The sequence below is a fragment of the Mustela nigripes genome, chromosome 7 (assembly GCF_022355385.1).
Source record: "Mustela nigripes isolate SB6536 chromosome 7, MUSNIG.SB6536, whole genome shotgun sequence".
Classification (NCBI taxonomy): domain Eukaryota; kingdom Metazoa; phylum Chordata; class Mammalia; order Carnivora; family Mustelidae; genus Mustela; species Mustela nigripes.
Genome location: NC_081563.1, coordinates 59,339,935 through 59,360,631, shown reverse-complemented (window position 1 = coordinate 59,360,631; position 20,697 = coordinate 59,339,935). Strand labels below are relative to the sequence as shown.

The following is a 20,697-nucleotide window of genomic DNA, read 5'->3' as shown; positions in this document are numbered from 1 at the left end:
GGTTCGGAAAGATAGACTGCAGGGGCTGTCTCCCAGCAAGTGAGAGATCAGCAGAACACAAAATTGGAACTTTTAGAAGCCTGCTTTGAGGGATGTTGCTCCAGAGGCTAAGTGGGGGGTGGGGGGAGGGGAGGGTAGAGCCCTTGTGGGACAGTGTGGTCTCAGGACCCACGGGGTCACAGAAAGACCAGGGGTGTCTGAGTGAAGCAGAGCTCCTAGGTATTGGAGCGGGGAAGCCAACTGCAGAGACAGGGTCGAGCAGTGGGCTCTCAGCTTGGAGTTACCTTAAACCATGATCCAATGCACAGTTGGGCCACTGCTCTTTGAGCAGGAACCCCACAAGCAGCAGATCCGGGGAGACCCCCTCCTTCCTCCTCTAGGAGGAGCAGTGTGGGAACATGCTGCAGTAATCTGCTGGGTTTGAGACTCAAAACAGAGCCATGCACCAGAGACAGAAACACTCGGTCACAGGTTGGGTGAGCACAGAGTGCAGCTGGAGACCAGCGAGATGGGAGGGACTGGTAGTTTTTCTCTGAGGGCGCACAGAGGAGTGGGGCCCCAAGCTCTCAGCTCCTATGTGGCCAGAGACTGGGAGGCCACCATCTTTACTCCTGTCCCCCAAAGCTCTACAGAAAAATTCAGGGACCAAAAGCTACCAAGCGAACCCAAACAGATTTCTTACTCTGGACCCTGGCAAGGGCGGTGCAATTCTGCCTTAGACAAAGACCTTTGAGAATCACTGCAACAGGCCCCTCCCCCAGAAGATCAGCAAGAACATCCAGCCAAGACCAAGTTCAACGATCAATAAGAACTGTGGAACTCCAGGGGAAAGCAACACATAGAATTCATGGCTTTTTTAACCATGATCCTTTAGTCTTTTGAAGTTAAATTTTTTTAATTTTATAGTTTTCTTATTCTATTTAAAAAAAATTTTCCTCTTTCCTGTTTTAATGTTTTTAAACTATTTTATCAATGCCTTTGTAAAAATCTTTTAAAATTTTCATTGTTATATTTTATCCCTTCATTGTATTTAATGTTATTTCTTGAATGCATATAGGTTTTTTTTTCTTTAAAATTTTGCGATACAATTTCTTCTTATAGGTCAAAATATACCCTAAATCTAGCACAGAGCTTTGTGAAGGGAACAAGTCACAAAATCCAGGAGGCACAGAGAACCCCCACTCAAATACAAAAGAAATAGGTCCACATCCCGTCATCTAATAGTAAAACTTACAAGTCTAAGTGACAAAGAGAAAATCCTGGAAGCAGCTTGGGACAAGAGGTCTGTAACATACAATGACAGAAATATTAGACTGGCAACAGACCTATCCACAGAGACCTGGCAGGCCAGATAGGATTGGCATGATCTATTCAGAGCACTAAATTAGAAAAATATGCAGCCAAGAATACTATATCTAGTTAGGCTTCATTGAAAATAGGAGAGATAAAAAGGTTCTAGGACAAACAAAAATTAAAAGAATTTGCAAACACCAAACCAGCCCTATAGGAAATATTGAAAGGGGTCCTCTAAGCAAAGAGAGAGCCTAAAAGTAACATAGACCAGAAAGGAACAGAGGCAATATACAGTAACAGTCACCTTAGGCAATACAATGGCACTAAATTCATATCTCTCAATAGGTACTCTGAATGTAAAAACAAGCTAATGCCCCCCCAAAAAAGACACAGGGCATCAGAATGGATAAAAACAAACCAACAAACCAACCAACAAGACCCATCGATATGCTTTCTACAAGAAACTCATTTTAGACCCAAAGACATCTCGAGATTTAAAGTGAAAATCTGGGGTGGAAAACAATTTACCATGCTAATGGACATCAAAAGAAAGCTGGAATGGCAGTCCTTATATCAGATAAATTTGATTTTAAGCTAAGACTATAATAAGAGATGAGGAAGGAAACTATATCATACTCAAAGGGTCTGTCCAACAAGAAGATCTAACAATTTTAAATATCCATGCCCCTAACATGGGAGCAGACAACTCTATAAACCAATTAATAACAAAATCAAAGAAACACATTGACAATAATACGACAATAGTAGGGGACTTCAACATCCCCCTCACTGAAATGGGCAGATCATCTAAGCAAAAGATTAACAAGGAAATAAAGGCTTTATTTTTTTTAATAAAATATTTTATTTATTCATTTGACACAGAGAGAGATCACAAGTAGGCAGAGCGGCAGGCAGGGAGAGAAGGGAAAGCACCCTCTCCACTGAGCAGAGAGCCTGACATGAGGTTTGATCCCAGGACCCTGAGATCATGACCCAAGCTAAAGGCAGAGACTTAACCCACAGAGCCACCCAGATGCCCAGATGGACATCACAGATATATTTAGAACATTCCACCCCAAAACAACAGAATACACATTCTTCTCTAGTGCACATGGAACATTCTCCAGAATAGATCACATCCTGGGTCACAAAAAAGGTCTCAACCAGTACCACAAGATTGGGATGATTCCCTGCATATTTTCAGACCACAATGCTCTGAAGCTAGAACTCAATCACAAGAGGAAAGTTGGAAAGAACTCAAATACATGGAGGCTAAAGAGCATCCTAATGAAGAATGAATGGGTCAACCAGGAAATTGAAGAATTGAAAAAATTGATGGGAACAAAGGATAATGAAAACACAATGGTTCAAAATCTGTGGGACACAGCAAAGGCAGTCCTGAGAGGAAAATATATAGTGATACAAACCTTTCTCAAGAAACAAGAAAGATCTCAAATACACAATCTAACCCTACACATAAAGGAGCTGGAGAAAGAACAACAAAGAAAGCCTAAACCCAACATGAGAAAAGAAATAATAAAGATCAGAGCAGAAATCAATGAAATAGAAAGAAAGAAAGAAACACACACACACAAAAACATCAGAACAAATCAACAAAACTAGGAGCTGGTTCTTTGAAAGAGTAAGGTTGATAAATACCCTGGCCAGACTTATCAAAAATGGAAAAAGTGATCACAACCAACACCAAAGAAATACAAACAATTATAAGAACATATTATGAGCAACTATACGCCAGCAAATTAGACAATCTGGAAGAAATGGATGCATTCCGAGAGACATATAAACTACCACAACTGAACCAGGAAGATATAGAGAACCTGAACAGACCCATAACCAGTAAGGAGATTGAAGCAGTCATCAAAAATCTCCCAATAAACAAGAGCCCAGGGCCAGACAGCTCCCCAGGGGAGTTCTGCCAAGCATTTAAAGAAAAATGAATACCTATTATCCTGAAAATGTTCCAAAAACTAGAAATGTAAGGAAAACTTCCAAACTCATTTTATGAGGCCAGCATTACCTTGATCCCAAAACCACACAAGGATCCCATCAAAAAAGAGAATTACAGAACAATATCCTTGATGAACACAGATGCGAAAATTCTCACCAAAGTAGTAGCCAATAGGATCCAACAGCACATTAAAAGGATTATTCACCATAGCCAAGTGGGATTTATTCCAGGGCTGCAAGATTGGTTCGACATCCGCAAATCAGTGTGATACAATACGTTAATAAAAGAAAGAACAAGAACCACATGATATTCTCAATAGATGCTGAAAAAGCATTTGACAAAGTACAACATCCTTTCTTGATCAAAACTACGCAGAGTGTAGGGATAGAGGGTACATACCTCAATATCATCAAAGCCATCTATGAAAAACCCATAGCAAATATCATTCTGAATGAGGAAAAACTGAGAACTTTTCTGCAAAGGTCAGGAACACAGCAGGGATGTCCACTATCCCCACTGCTATTCAACGTAGTACTAGAAGTCCTAGCCTCAGCCTTCAGACAACAAAAAGAAATTAAGGGCATCTGAATCAGTAAAGAAGAAGTCAACCTCCCAATCTTTGCAGATGACATGATACTTGATGTGGAAAACCCAAAAGACTCCATTCCAAAACTGATAGTAAATCTACACAATTAATGCAATCCCTAGCAAAACTCCATCAAATTTTTCAAAGAAATGGAACAAATAATCCTAAAATTTATATGGAACCAGAAACAACCCTGAATAGCCAGTGGAATGTTGAAAAAGAAAACCTAATTTGGTGGCATCACAATTGCAGACTTCAGGCTCTATTACAAAGCTGTAATCATTAAGACAGTATGGTACTGGCATAAAAACATACACATAGATCAATGGAACAGAAGAGAGAGCCCAGAAATGGACCCTCAACTCTATGGTCAACTAATTTTTGATGAAGCAGGAAAGAATGTCCAACGGAAAAAAGACAAGTCTCTTCAACAAATTTTGTTGGGAAAATTGGACAGCTACATGCAGAAGAATGAAACTGGACCATTTCCTTATGCCACACACAAAAAAACTCAAAATGGCTGAAAGACATCAATGTGAGACAGGAATCCATCAAAATCCTTGAGAAGAACACCATCACTGACCTCTTCACCTCAGCCACAGGAACTTCTTCCTAGAAACATCACCAAAGGCAAGAGAAGCAAGGGAAAAGATGAATTATTGGGACTTCATCAAGATTGAAAGCTTTTGCACAGCAAAGGAAACAGTCAACAAAACCAAAAGACAACTGACAGAATGTGAGAAGATATTCACAAAGAACACATTACATAAAGGGCTAGTATCCGAAATCTATAAGGAACTTACTGAACTCAACACCCAAAGAACAAAGAATCCAATCAAGAAATGGGCAGAAGATATGAACAGATAGTTCTTCAAAGAAAACATCCAAATGGCCAACAGACACATGGAAAAGTTGCTCAACAGCCAACAGACACATGGAAAAGTTGCTCAACATCACTTGCCATCAGGGAAATACAAATCAAAATTGCAGTGAGATACTACTTCACACCAGTCAGAATGGTTAACATTAACCAGTCAAGAAATGACAGGTGTTGGCAAGGATGTGGAGAAAGGGGAAACCCTCCTACATTATTCAGATTGCAAGCTGGTGCAGCCACTCGAAAATAGCATGGAGGCTCCTGAAAAAGTTGAAAATAGAGCTCCCTACAACCCAGCAATTGCAGTACTGGGTATTTACCCTAAAGATACAAATGTAGTGATCTGAAGGGGCACGTGCACTCAAATGTTTATAGCAGCAATGTCCACAATAGCCAAACTATGGAAAGAACCCAGATGTCCATCAACAGATGAATGGATAAAGAAGATGGGGTATATAAATAATGGCATACTATGCAGCCATCAAAAGAAACATGCCATTTGCAATGACGTGGATGGAACTAGAGGGTATCATGCTAACTGAAACAAGTCATTCAGAGAAAAAAATATCATATGATCTTTCTGATAGGAATTTGAGAGGCAGGGTGGGGGTCATGGGGGCTAGGGAGCGAAAAAATGAAATGCGATGGGATTGGGAGGGAGACAAACCATAAGAGAATCTTAATCTCACAAAACAAACTAAGGGTTGCTGGGAGGTGGGGGGGGGGTTGGGATAGGGTGGCTGGGTTATGGACATTGGGGAGGATATGTGCTATCATAAGTGCTATGAAATGTGTAAGCCTGATAATTCACAGAACTGTACCCCTGGGGCAAATAGTACATTATATGTTAAAAAAAAAAAAAAATGGAAAGAGTACCTTCCAGAACAGATTTTTTTTTTTCAAAGAAGACAGACAGATGGCCTGTAACAGGTACACGAAAGAGACCTAAACATTACTAACCAACAGGAATATGCAAATCAAAACCACAATGAGATATCACTTTACACCTCTCAGAATGGCTCTAATCAAAATGCCAAATGTATGGTTGAGGAAGAGTAGATAAAGGAAACTTCATGCACTCTTGGTGGGATGGTAAGTTGGTAGAGCCACTGTAGAAAACCATATGGGTGCTTCTCAGAAAGCTAAAAATAAAAATACTGTATGGTCAGTAACTCTATTACTGGGTATTTAACTAACAAAAATGAAAACATTAACCTGAGAAGATACATATACCCCTGTGTATTGCAGCATTATTTATAATACCCAAATTTTGAAAACAAACCAGTGTCCATGTGCAGATGAATAGATAAATGTGTATATACACATACACATATACATACACACACTCAACCATAAAAAAGTAAGATCTTGCTATTTGAGACAGCATGGATGGACCTAGAGAATATGCTGAGTGAAGTAAGTCAGACATAGATAAATACGTGGAATCTAAAAAACAAAAAGCAGAAACAGAGCCATAATTACAGAGAAAAACTGAGGGTTGCCAGAGGCGTTGTGGGTGGGGGATGGGCAAATGAGTGAAGGGGGAGAGGATGATATAGGCTTCCAGTTACAGGGTGAAGAAGTCATACAATGAAAGGTATAGGGAATCTAGTCAATGATATTGTTATAGTATTGTATGGTGATAGATGATAGTTATAGTTGTGTGTCAACTATACTTCAATTAAAAACAAAACAAAAACAAAACACTGAGATATTTGTGCAAGTACAAAGAAACCAATGAAGTAAAGAGCCCAGGAACACTCTCTCTATATATATACTATAACATTTACAAAATAGTACTGCCTTCCCCACCAGAATGGCTAAAATGCAAAAGAGAGACAATATTATACATCAGTGAGGATAGACCAATATCTGCTGTTATGGACAACTGGTGAGAAGATAAACTATTACAGCTCCTTAGGAAAACTGGAAATAGCTACAGTAGAGGAGCACATTTTTCCATCATTAAGATGCATCTTTGGAATGTGGAGAAAGGGGAACCATCTTGTACTGGTGGGTTGATGGGAATGCAAACTGGTGTAGCCACTCTGGAAAACAGGATGGAGGTTCCTCATAAAATTTTAAAATAGAAATACCCTATGACCCAGCAATCACACTATTATATATTTATCCAAAGAATACAAAAATACTTCTTTGAAAGGATATGTGTACCCTAATGTTTATGGTGACATTATCAACAATAGCCAAATTATGGGAAGAGCACAAATGTCTATCGACTGATGAATGGATAAAGAGGTGGTATATGGGAGGAGTCAAGATGGCGGAGAAGTAGCAGGCTGAGACTACTTCAGCTAGCCGGAGATCAGCTAGATAGCTTAGCTAAAGATTGCAAACACCTGAAAATCCATCGGCAGATCGAAGAGAAGAAGAACAGCAATTCAAAAAACAGAAAAACAACCACTTTCTGAAAGGTAGGACTGGTGGAGAAGTGAATCCAAAGCGACGGGAAGATAGACCCCTGGGGGAGGGGCCGGCTCTGCTCCCGGCAAGCAGCAGAGCAACGGAGCAGAAAATCAGGACTTTTAAAAGTCTGTTCCCCTGAGGGACATCGCTCCAGAGGCTAAACTGGGGTGAAGCCCACGCGGGGTCAGTGTGGCCTTAGGTTCTGCAGGGTTACAGAAGGAATGGGTGTCTGAGTGTCGGAGAGCTTACCGGTATTAGAACGGGGAAGCCGGCTACAGAGAAAGAGCTGACAGTAAGCTCACAGCTCAGGGTTACCTTGAACCGGTCGCAAGCTCCAGTGAGCTTGGAGCATGGCCGGAGGTCAGGCAGACGGGAGTTACTGGGTGCTGCTCTCTGAGGGCGTACTGAGAAGTGGGGCCCCGGGCTCTTGGTTCCTCTGGGCCGGAGACCAGGAGGCCGCAATTTGTATTCCCGTCCTCCAAAACTCTACAGAAAGCGCTCAGGGAACAAAAGCTCCTGCAAGCAAACCTGAGCGGATTACTTAGCCCAGGCCCTGGTAAGGGCGATACAATTCCGCCTGGGGCAAAGACACTTGAGAATCATTACAACAGGCCCCTTCCCCAGAAGATCAACAAGAAATCCAGCCAAGACCAAGTTCACCTACCAAGAAGAGCAGTTTCAATAACAAGGAGAGCAGCAGAATCCCAGAGGAAGAGAAAGCAAAGCACAGAATTCATGGCTTTCTCCCTATGAGTCTTTAGTCTAGCAGTTAATTTAATTTTTTTTTTTCATTTTTTTTCTCTTCTTCTACTGAAATTTTTTTAACTTTTACCTTTATCTTTTTTAACTAGTTTATCTAATATATATATATTTTTTCTTTTCCTATACTTTTCTTTATTCGTTTTCTTTTTTAATTCTTTTCTTTCTTTCCTTTTTTTCCTTCCTTCTTTCCTTCTTTCTGAACCTCTTTTTATGCCCTTTCAAACCCCTCACGATTTGGGATCTCTTCTGATTTGGTTAAAGCATATTTTCCTGGGATTGTTGCCACCCGCTTAGTATTTTATTTGCTTCTTCATATACTCTTATCTGGACAAAATGACAAGACGGAAAAATTCAACTCAAAAAAAAAAAAAAAAAAGAACAAGAGGCAGTACCGAAGGCTAGGGACCTAATCAATACAGACATTGATAATATGTCAGATCTAGAGTTCAGAATGACAATTCTCAAGGTACTAGCCGGGCTCGAAAAAGGCATGGAAGATATTAGAGAAACCCTCTCGAGAGATATAAAAGCCCTTTCTGGAGAAATAAAAGAACTAAAATCTAACTAAATTGAATTCAAAAAAGCTATTAATGAGGTGCAATAAAAAATGGAGGCTCTCACTGCTAGGATAAATGAGGTAGAAGAAAGAATTAGCAATATAGAAGACCAAATGACAGAGAATAAAGAAGCTGAGCAAAAGAGGGACAAACAGATACTGGACCACGAGGGGAGAATTCGAGAGATAAGTGACACCATAAAATGAAACAACAATAGAATAATTGGGATTCCAGAAGAAGAAGAAAGAAAGAGAGGAGTAGAAAGTATACTGGAGAGAATTATTGGGGAGAATTTCCCCAATATGGCAAAGGGAACAAGCAGCAAAATTCAGGAAGTGCAGAGAATGCCCCTCAAAATCAATATGAAGAGGCCCACACCCCGTCACCTAATAGTAAAATTTACAAGTCTTAGTGACAAAGAGAAAATCCTGAAAGCAGCCTGGGAAAAGAAGTCTTTAACATACAATGGTAAAAATATCAGATTGGCAGCAGACTTATCCACAGAGACCTGGCAGGCCAGAAAGAGCTGGCATGATATATTCAGAGCACTAAACGAGAAAAACATGCAGCCAAGAATACTATATCCAGCTAGGCTATCATTGAAAATAGAAGGAGAGATTAAAAGCTTCCAGGACAAACAAAAACTGAAAGAATTTGCAAACACCAAACTAGCTCTACAGGAAATATTGAAAGAGGTCCTCTAAGCAAAGAGAGCCTATAAGTGGTAGATCAGAAAGGAACAGAGACAATATACCGTAATAGTCACTTTACAGGAAATACAATGGCACTAAATTCTTATCTCTCAATAGTTACCCTGAATGTTAATGGGATAAATGCCCCAATCAAATGGCACAGGGTATCAGAATGGATAAAAAAACAAAACCCATCTGTATGTTGCCTACAAGAAACTCATTTAAAGCCCGAAGACACCTCCAGATTTAAAGTGAGGGGGTGGAAAAGAATTTACCATGCTAATGGACATCAGAAGAAAGCAGGAGTGGCAATCCTTATATCAGATCCATTAGATTTTAAGACATAGACTATAAGAGATGAGGAAGGACACTATATCATACTCAAAGGGTATGTCCAACAAGAAGATCTAACAATTTTAAATGTCTATGCCTCCAACGTGGGAGCAGCCAACTATATAAACCAATGAATAACAAAATCAAAGAAACACATCAACAATAATACAATAATAGTAGGGGACTTTAACACTCCCCTCACTGAAAGAGAGAGATCATCCAAGCAAAAGATCAACAAGGAAATAAAGGCCTTAAATGACACACTGGACCAGATGGACATCACAGATATATTCAGAACATTTCATCCCAAAGCAACAGAATACACATTTCTTCTCTAGTACACATGGAACATCCTCCATAATAGATCACATGCTCGGTCCTAAATCAGGACTCAACCGGTATCAAAAGATTGGGATCATTCCCTGCATATTTTCAGACCACAATGCTCTGAAGCTAGAACTCAACCACAAGAGGAAGTTTGGAAAGAACCCAAATACATGGAGACTAAACAGCATCCTTCTAAAGAATGAATGGGTCAACCAGGAAATTAAAGAAGAATTGAAAAAAATCACGGAAACAAATGATAATGAAAACACAATGGTTCAAAATCTGTGGGACACACCAAAGGCAGTCCTGAGTGGAAAATATATAGCGGTACAAGCCTTTCTCAAGAAACAAGAAAGGTCTCAGGTACACAACCTAACCCTACACCGAAAGGAGCTGGATAAAGGACAAGAAAGAAACCCTAAGCCCAGCAGGAGAAGAGAAATCTTAAAGATCAGAGCAGAAATCAATGAAATAGAAACCAAAAAACAACAGAACAAATCAATGAAACTAGGAGCTGGATCTTTGAAAGAATTAATAAAATTGATAAACCCCTGGCCAGACATATCAAAAAGAAAAGAGAAAGGACCCAAATAAATAAAATCATAAATGAAAGAGGAGAGATCACAACTAACACCAAAGAAATACAAACAATTATCAGAACATACTATGAGCAGCTCTATGCCAACAAATTTGACAATCTGGAAGACATGGATGCATTCCGAGAAACATATAAACTACCACAACTGAACCAGGAAGAAATATAAAGCCTGAGCAGACCCATAACCAGTAAGGAGATTGAAACAGTCATTAAAAATCTCCAAACAAACAAAAGCCCAGGGCCAGACGGCTTCCCGGGGGAATTCTACCAAACATTTAAAGAAGAACTAATTCCTATACTCCTGAAACTGTTCCAAAAAATAGAAATGGAAGGAAAACTTCCAAACTCATTTTATGAGGCCAGCATCACCTTGATCCCCAAACCAGACAAGGATCCCATCAAAAAAGAGAACTATAGACCAATATCCTTGATGTACAGAGATGTGAAAATTCTCACCAAAATACTAGGCAATAGGATTCAACAGTACATTAAAAGGATTATTCACCACGACCAAGTGGGATTTATTCCAGGGCTACAAGGTTGGTTCAACATCCGCAAATCAGTCAATGTGATACAACACATCAATAAAAGAAAGAACAAGAACCATATGATACTCTCAATAGATGCTGAAAAAGCATTTGACAAAGTACAGCATCCCTTCCTGATCAAAACTCTTCAAAGTGTAGGGATAGAGGGCACATACCTCAATATCATTAAAGCCATTTATGAAAAACCCACTGCAAATATCATGCTCAATGGAGAAAAACTGAAAGCTTTTCCACTAAGGTCAGGAACACGGCAGGGATGTCCATTATCACCACTGCTATTCAACCTAGTACTAGAGGTCCTAGCCTCAGCAATCAGACAACAAAAGGAAATTAAAGGCATCCAAATCGGCAAAGAAGAAGTCAAACTATCACTCTTCGCAGATGATATAATACTATATGTGGAAAACCCAAAAGACTCCACGCCAAAACTGCTAGAACTTGTACAGGAATTCAGTAAAGTGTCAGCATATAAAATCAATGCAGAGAAATCAGATGCATTTCTCTACACCAACAACAAGATAGAAGAAGGAGAAATTAAGGAGTGAATCCCATTTACAATTGCACCCCAAAACATAAGATACTTAGGAATAAACCTAGCCAAAGAGGCAAAGAATCTATACTCATAAAGCTATAAAGTACTCATGAAAGAAATTGAGGAAGACACAAAGAAATGGAAAAATGTTCCATGCTCCTGGATTGGAAGAATAAACATTGTGAAAATGTCTATGCTACCTAAAGCAATCTACACATTTAATGCAATTCCTATCAAAGTACCATCCATCTTTTTCAAAGAAATGGAACAAATAAATAATCCTAAAATTTATATGGAACCAAAAAAGACCTCGAATAGCCAAAGGAATTTTGAAAAAGAAAGCCAACGTTGGTGGCATCACTATTCCAGACTTCAAGCTCTATTACAAAGCTGTCATCATCAAGACAGCATGGTACTGGCACAAAAACAGAGACATAGATCAATGGAATAGAATAGAAAGCCCAGAAATAGACCTTCAACTCTATGGTCAACTAATCTTCGACAAAGCAGGAAAGAATGTCCAATGGAAAAAAGACAGCCTCTTCAATAAATGGTGTTGGGAAAATTGGACAGCCACAGGCAGAAAAATGAAATTGGATTATTTCCTTACACCACACACGAAAATAGACTCAAAATGGATGAAGGACCTCAATGTGCGAAAGGACTCCATCAAAATTCTTGAGGAGAACACAGGCAGCAACCTCTTCGACCTCAGCCGCAGCAACATCTTCCTTGGAACATCACCAAAGGCAAGGGAAGCAAGGGCAAAAGTGAACTATTGGGATTTTATTTCCTTTTGCACAGCAAAGGAAATAGTGAACAAAACCAAAAGACAACTGACAGAATGGGAGAAGATATTTGCAAACAACATATCAAATAAAGGGCTAGTGTCCAAATATAAAGAACTTAGCAAACTCAACACCCAAAGAACAAATAATCCAATCAAGAAATGGGCAGAAGACATGAACAGACATTTCTTCAAAGAAGACATCCAGGTGGCCAACAGACACATGAAAAAGTGCTCCATATCACTCGGCATCAGGGAAATTCAAATCAAAACCACAATGAAAGATCACCTCACATCAGTCAGAATGGCTAAAATCAACAAGTCAGGAAATGACAGATGCTGGCGACGATGCGGAGAAAGGGGAACCCTCCTACACTGTTGGTGGGAATGCAAGCTGGTGCAGCCACTCTGGAAAACAGCATGGAGGTTCCTCAAAATGTTGAAAATAGAACTGACCTATGACCCAGGAATTGCACTACTGGGTATTTACCCTAAAGATACAAACATAGTGATCCGAAGGTGCACGTGCACCCTAATGTTTATAGCAGCAATGTCCACAATAGCCAAACTATGGAAAGAACCTAGATGTCCATCAACAGATGAATGGATCAAGAAGATGTGGTATATATACACAATGGAATACTATGCAGCCATCAAAAGAAAAGAAATCTTGCCATTTGTAATGACGTGGATGGAACTAGAGCGTATCATGCTTAGCGAAATAAGTCAAGCAGAGAAAGACAACTATCATATGATCTCCCTGATATGAGGAAGTGGTGATGCAACATGGGGGCTTAAGGGGGTAGGAGAAGAATAAATGAAACAAGATGGGATTGGGAAGGAGACAAATCATAAGTGCCTCTTAATCTCACAAAACAAACTGAGGGTTGCTGGGATAGGGGGTTGGGAGAAGGGGGGTCGGATTATGGACATTGGGGAGGGTATGTGCTTTGGTGAGTGCTGTGAAGTGTGTAAACCTGGCGATTCACAGACCTGTACCCCTGGGGATAAAAATATATTATATGTTTATAAAAAATAAAAAATTTTTTTTTTAAAAAATAGGTGGTATATGTATGTATGTGTGGGTGTAAATACACGCACACACAGACACACACACACACACACACACCGGAATATTATTCAGCCTTAAAAAGAAAGAAATCTAATATTACACCAGTGTATGTTAACTGGAATTTATTTATTTTTAAAGATCTTATTTATTTATTTGAGAGAGAGAGAGCATCAGCAGGCAGAGAAGCAGGTAGAGGGAGAGAGAGAAGTAGGCTCCCTGATGAGTAAGGAGCCCGATGTGGGACTTGATCCTAAGACCCTGGGATCATGACCTGAGCTGAAGGCAGGTGCCTAACCGACTGAGCCACCCAGTTGTCCCTGTTAACTGGAATTTAAATGAAGACTTTAAAAAATAAGAATATATAAAACTTGATTTAAAAAAAGATATGCCTCTTTGGCATACTGATTATTCTAAGCTAGTATTTTCTCAAAAACTGTAGACACAGAATATCTCTGAAATCCTTGTTTCCCTTCCTTAAGAGACACTTCCATGTATAGGGGAAATCTCTATTTCTAAGGGTATCTCCTTCAGTATCAGGAAGAAGGGAGTGGCTCTTAGATGCTTAGAAACTGCTATCAGTGGAGAAGGCATGAGCTTAATCTGCATGACAACTTTAGCCTTTTTACTGTTTTTTTTTCCCCCTTCATGGTAACCTCCCATAACTGATCCTCTACCTATACCATCTTCTTTTGTCTTTAGATAGAGACGGTATTTAAGGTGATGGCTTCAGGTAGTTTGGTGAGATACTCAGTTTTTCTGGGTCTCTCCCATATATACAGAACGAATATATATTATTAAACCATGTTTTGTTTTCTACTAATTAGTCTTTTTTTCCCTTGGATTTTTTTTTAATTTAAATAAAAGTAGCCAAGATATAGTACTTCATTAGTGTCTCTATTAATCAGTCTTGTGTAAATTTGATTTTTAGTCCTGGTGGAAAAACCTTGAAGGATAGAGGAAAATTTTTTTCTCTCCTACACTCCTAAAGCTAAATGTACAAATAAATCCTGTGTCTCAGCAAATACCCTTTTAAGCATATACCCAGTAGATCTGTATATACATCTGTTGAAAGACAAACACAAGTACATTCATAGCAACACTATTCACAATGAGCCCCAAACTTCAAAGAACTCAAATATCTGGCATAGAATGAATAAAATTGTATATATTCATCTGTTGGATTACTATTACATAGCAATAAAAAAGAATTACAAACATATACAACAATATAAAAGAACTTCATAAAGTTGAGTGAAAGGAGTCCAAAATAAAAGAATAATATATATTTCACTTATTTAAAATTTGAAAGAAACATAAAGCTAATCTATAGTGTTGTAAGTAAAGACAGTTGGGCTGGGATACAGTATCTTAAAGTGGATATAAGACGCCATGCATGGTCCTGGTAATGTATGTTCCTTGCTCTGGATAATGGTTACAAGAATGTTTACTTTGTGAAAATCTGCTGAGTCAAGATTTTTCATTTGTATGCTTCTGTGTATGTATATTATACTATAATAAAAAGTTTAAATAAAAAACTTTCAAATTGTTCAGCCACCCAGGTGCCCTTGAAATACTTCAACTTGAATACTCTTGTTATTTTACACAATATATCTTCTTGCTTGCATCAAAGAACACTTTTGAAAGCCAAAAACTCAACTGCTTTCAGAAATGTTTGAGAGAACAGAGTTGAACTAAATTTGAAGGAACTTGAGAGAAAACTAGCTTTCCCCAGCATGATGTGGGCTATATGGAAGAACTAGACAAACTACCGTTAAGAAACTAGAGATTCTTTCCTAATTCCTTTTCTAATTTTGAATGGGAGTCTCCCCAGTTTTCTAGAATAAAAGTGGAGTATAACATCCATCTGAATGGTCACCTCTTGATAGTTACTGTTGTGACTGAATGGTATCTTTGTTAAGGGAAAGTAATCAAGGTCAAAGGGTAAGGTCTGAAAAAAAGGCTGAAAAGTGGGGAGGAACCGTTTCAATGAAGAAAGATATTTGTCAGAAATGAGGCAGGGCTCAAAAAGGCTCTTTGGCTAGGAACTATCAGCTGGGTATAGTAATCCAATCAAAGCATTCACAGGGCACAGAAAGTATACTGGTGAATAGTGGAGTTTCTTAATTTTTCTGAAATTGTGTGATAATTTCTTCACCTTCCTTTTCACCCTTAGCAACTTTAAATAGTTTTAAAATGCAAAACCTCCATTGTTAAAGAGAAGCAGACAACTGCTCCTTTTGGATGCCAACAGCATTGTAAAAACAAAGATGATAATCAATAGAGAGGCTTGTTATAATAATTTGAGGCAAACTTACAAAGTGGAAATCTATTAAAACTTCATTTCTTAGGAGTTCCACAAAGAAGTGAATTAGATTACAATTCTGAGGGTCCTTTGCCTAATCTAGAAATAGTAAATACCAGGAAGAATAGGAATTGGAAAGTCCAGAGATCAGTAATTCCAGATTTAGTCACACTAGACAAGCTAAGTTTAGAAAAAGAAGCTCATGTTGCTATTGTAATAGTTTGTAAAACTTATCATTTTTATATATTGTAAAGTTTTGAGTGGACCTTTAGATTAAATTTAGGTTTCTGATTGGTCTTCTTTGGAAGACAACACTGTAAAATGACTAGTAGCTCCTAAAAGAAAACAAGTCACCCATCAAACCTAAAATTCCATGTTAAATACTTTGATATAGAACAGAATTCTTTTGAGATATGACATGTCTATGTGTATAAATAACTATATAAATTTATGTGTCGGCTAACATTAATAACTGCACTTATGATAAATACATCCCCAAAAGTCTTATGAAAACAGTGCCTTTTTGACTTTTTGCTAAATGGTGATTAATCAGTGATTATTAATTTTATATCAACACAGTTCCCACTTACATATCCATATTGTACTATTTACCCAGGCTTAATTCTTTTTTAAAAGTCACTTTCTTTACAAAGAAAGCAATGCAAATTAATCAACTATGCCTTACAAACATAAATATAAAATGATACTGAGTAAGTATTGATTGAAACAAAAAGCATTTAAAAAAACCAGCATTAATTCTTACCAACTCCAGAGGTTATTGATTCTGCATCAATGTCACTAGCTCTTTTTCTTGCCACTTCAGCTAGTGCCAATTCACCCTTATCTAGTGCAAAGTAATGGATATCCTTTGGAAATAAAGCAAAATAAAAGATTAATCCAAATGAATGTTGGTCAGGTTACAAAGAAGATTTTGAACAAAAGAGCTTACTGTTCCGATTACAAAACAGACATGGCTGATGAATAATTTTTTGTGTTTTATTTCTCTGTTTTTTTTTGCTAATATAAGCAAATTTTCTTAAATTGTAGATTATAACTATACCTAATAACATTACTTAAGTTATTTTAATTCTTCAGGGAAAAAGACAAGTTTTTAAACCAAAGGTTTGACATACTCAGTTTTGTTAGGAAATAAAAACATTTATTGCTATGTTCTTTGGTGAGATTTAAATGTCCAAGATGACTTCTTCAAAATTAAATTATATATCATATTATGATAAGCATTTTGCAAGAAATACAACTATACAAATTTGTCTCTGATACTTATATATCTGGCACATGCTATTTTGTTAACATTATTCATATTACTGATCTTGAACTCTTACAGTCAAAAAATAATCAGCGCCTACTAAGTGTTAGGCATTGTTCTGGGATATAGGGGTCAATTATAGTTCCATGTCTCAGGAAGCTGTCAGTCCAGTGGGGAGACAGACCATTGTGAACAACAGTTAATTACGTCATGTGTGATAGGTTTTATAACCGATATTTGTACAGATATTTGCTCTGCAGCTAAAGAGAAGGAACTGGTCCTTGATCTGGGTCTTGAAGGACAAATAAGAGGAAAAATAGAGAAAAAGAGACAGAATTAGTATATGGTGCATATATGTACAGAAGATTAAAAAAACAGTTCTGCTAGGCAATGGTATATCTTTGTATATGGAAGGAGTCTTGGACTGGATGTGTGGGAGAAAGCAGCATAAAATAATACTAAAGTACGTATAGCCACTAAAAACTATTTTGAACTATTTTTGGTGTGCAAAAGATTGTGGGAATACTAGTGCGATAAAAATGGAAAAAGGGGCACCTAGGTGGCTCAGTCAGTTAATTGTCTGACTCTTGATTTCAACTGAGGTCATGATTTCAGTGTTGTGAGATAGAGCCCCACACTGGGCTCTCTGCTCATTAGAGAGTCTGCTTAAGGTCTCTCTTTCCTTCTCCCTCTCTCTCTAGAATAAATAAATAAATCTCTAAAAAAAATGGAAAAAGAATACAAACAACCAGTTTACAATGAAGAAATACAAATGGCCTATACTCAAGAGAGATATTTCACTTTATTAATATTCAAATAAATGCAATTGGGAAAGTGTAATTTCAAATTGTTTAAATTTTTAAAAGTTCAGAATATTCACTGGTTGCAGAGACTTCAGTGAAGATGGCAGAATAGGAGGATCATAAGCTCACCTCATCCTGTGAATACAACTATGTAACACCCCCATCAGTGTAAGTAACCCAGGAAATGATCCAAAGACTGGCAGACCAGACTCTCTACAGGTAAATGCAGAGAAGTCACAATAAAGAGGGCAGGAAAGGTGGAGATGCTGTCAGGAACCGAATGGACCCACAGGACTGTCCCCAGGAAGGAGGGACAATGCAGATGTGGAGAGGAGAGAGAAACAGACCCTAACATCAGACACAAGAACAAGACAGAATAACAGTGAGAGCTAAATGAAATGGAGATAAGTAATACACTTGATAGAGAATTTAAAGTAATGGTCATAAAGATACACTCACTAGACTTCAATAGACTGAGAAAAATAGAACTCAATGATACCTTCAAAAAAGAGAGGAAACAAAAAAGAACCAATGAGAGATGAAGAATTCAATAACTGAAATAAAAAAATACACTAGATGCAGACTAGTGGAAGTGTAAGAACAGATCAGGAACCTGCAGGAGAGAGTAATTGAAAGCAATCAAGCTGACTGGAGAGAGAGGGGAAAAACTAATGAAAAATGAAAATAGAAAAATGGAAGTCAACAACCTCAGCAAACATAACAACATTTACATTATAGGAATCCCAGAGGAGAAGAGAGAGAAAGGGGATTGAAAATTTATTTTAAGAAATAATAGCTGGACACTCCCCAAATCTGGGGAAGGAAACAGAAATATAGATTCAGGAGGCACAGAGATTTCCCCCAAAACAACCCAAAGGGTCCACATCAAGACACATAGTAATTGTAATGGCAAAAATAAAATAAAATAAAATAAAATAAAGAACGAATTTTAAAAGCAGCATGAGAAAGCAGTTACATACAGGGGAAATCATATAAGACTATCAGTGATTCTTCAGCAGAAACTTGTAGGTTAGAAGGAAGTGGCATGATATATTCAAAGTGCTGAACAAAAAAATCTTGCAGCCAAGAATACTCTATCCAGCATAGCAATCACTCATAACAGAAGTAGAAACAGAATTTCCAAACAAAAATTAAAGGAATTCATCATCCTAAACCAGCCTTATAAGAAATGTTAAAGGAGACTCTGAGTAGAAAGGAAAAACCATAAGCAAGAGAAAGAAAAGTAGATAGCAACAAGGCATTAAAATTTAAAAATCTATAAAAATCAATCAAGGGCCTCAGAATAAAAGGATGTAAAGTAGGGCACCATATACATAAAATAGGGATGGAAAAAGAGTAAAAATGTAGTCCTTTTAAAATGGGTTCAAACTTAAGCAACCATCAACTAAACACAGATATACAAAAGATGTTAAATATAAACATAATGGTAACCACAAATCAAAAACTAGCAATAAGATATGTGGAAAATAAAGGCAAAGGAATCCAAGTATATAGCTAAGAAAGCAAGCAAACCATGAGAGAAAAGAGCAAGAGAACAAAGGAACAGAGAAGAACTACAAAAATAGCCATAAAACAAGTAATAAAATGACAAAAAGTATCAATAATTACTTTAAATGTAAATGGACAAAATGCTCCAATCAAAAGACAGGGTGATGGAATGGATAAAAAAGCAAGGCCCATTTATATGCTGCCTAGAAGGGACTCATTTCAGACCAGAGAAACATGCAGATTGAAATTGCAGGGATGGAAAAGCACTTACCATGCAAATGGATGTGAAAAGAAAGCCAAGGTAGCAATACTTATGCTGGGGAAAAAAATTGGCTTTTTTAAAATAAAGATTTTATTTATTTATTCAACAGAGAACACAAGAAGGTAGAGAGGCAGGCAGAGAGAGAGAGGGAAGCAGGCTCCCTGCTGAGCAGACAGCCCAATGCGGGGCTCAATCCCAGGACCCTGGGATCATGACCTGAGTCTAAGGCAGAGGCTTAACCCACTGAGCCACCCAGGCGCCCCCCCAAAATGGGCCTTAAATCAATGGCTGTAATAAAGGAAAAGGGACACTGTATAATCATAAAGGGAATAATCCAAAAAGAAGGTATAATCATTGTAAATATTTACACACCCACCACGGCAGCACCTAAATACATAAAACAGCTAATAAACATAAAGGAAATAATTGATAGTGATACAACTTTAACATCCCATTTACATCAGTGCATAGATCATCAACAAAGAAAGTCAACAAAGAAACACTGGTTTTTAATGACACACTGGACCAGATGGATCTAACCAATGGATCTGGACCAGATCTATTCAGAACATTCACTCTTAAAATAGTAGAATACACTTGTTTCAAGTGCACACAGATTACTGTCCAGAACAGATCACAAGGTTAGGCCACAACAATTTCAACAAATTCAAAAAGATTGAACACATATTATGCATTTTTTTCTGGTCACAATGTTATGAAACTAGAAATCAGACACAAGGAAAAAAACATACCAAGAACATAAAAACATGGAGATTAAATAATATGCTATTAAGAAATGAGTGGGTCAACCAAAATATCAAAGGGGATATAAAAAATTACATGGAGAGGAGGAGTCAAGATGGCGGAGAAGTAGCAGGCTGAGACTACTTCAGCTAGACGGAGATCAGCTAGATAGCTTATCTAAAGATTGCAAACACCTGTAAATCCATCGGCGGAACGAAGAGAAGAAGAACAGCAATTCTGGAAACAGAAAAACAACCACTTTCTGAAAGGTAGGACCGGCGGAGAAGTGAATCCAAAGCGATGGGAAGATAGACCCCGGGGGGAGGGGCCGGCTCCCGGCAAGCGGCGGAGCAACGACACACAAAATCAGGACTTTTAAAAGTCTGTTCCGCTGAGGGACATCGCGCCAGAGGCTAAACCGGGGCGAAGCCCACGCGGGGTAGGCGTGGCCTC

The 20,697-nt window shown here is 38.2% G+C and overlaps 1 protein-coding gene across 5 annotated transcripts in view; it reads right to left on the bottom strand.

Moving 5' to 3' along the window:
* Positions 1-20,697, bottom strand: part of WDPCP (WD repeat containing planar cell polarity effector) — a 487,280-nt gene that overhangs the window by 129,338 nt on the left and 337,245 nt on the right. For all 5 annotated transcript variants that reach the window (XM_059405982.1, XM_059405983.1, XM_059405981.1 and 2 more), the window contains one exon: positions 16,423-16,525. In XM_059405982.1, the coding sequence (XP_059261965.1) occupies positions 16,423-16,525 (103 nt within the window). The remainder of the gene's footprint in view (positions 1-16,422; positions 16,526-20,697) is intronic.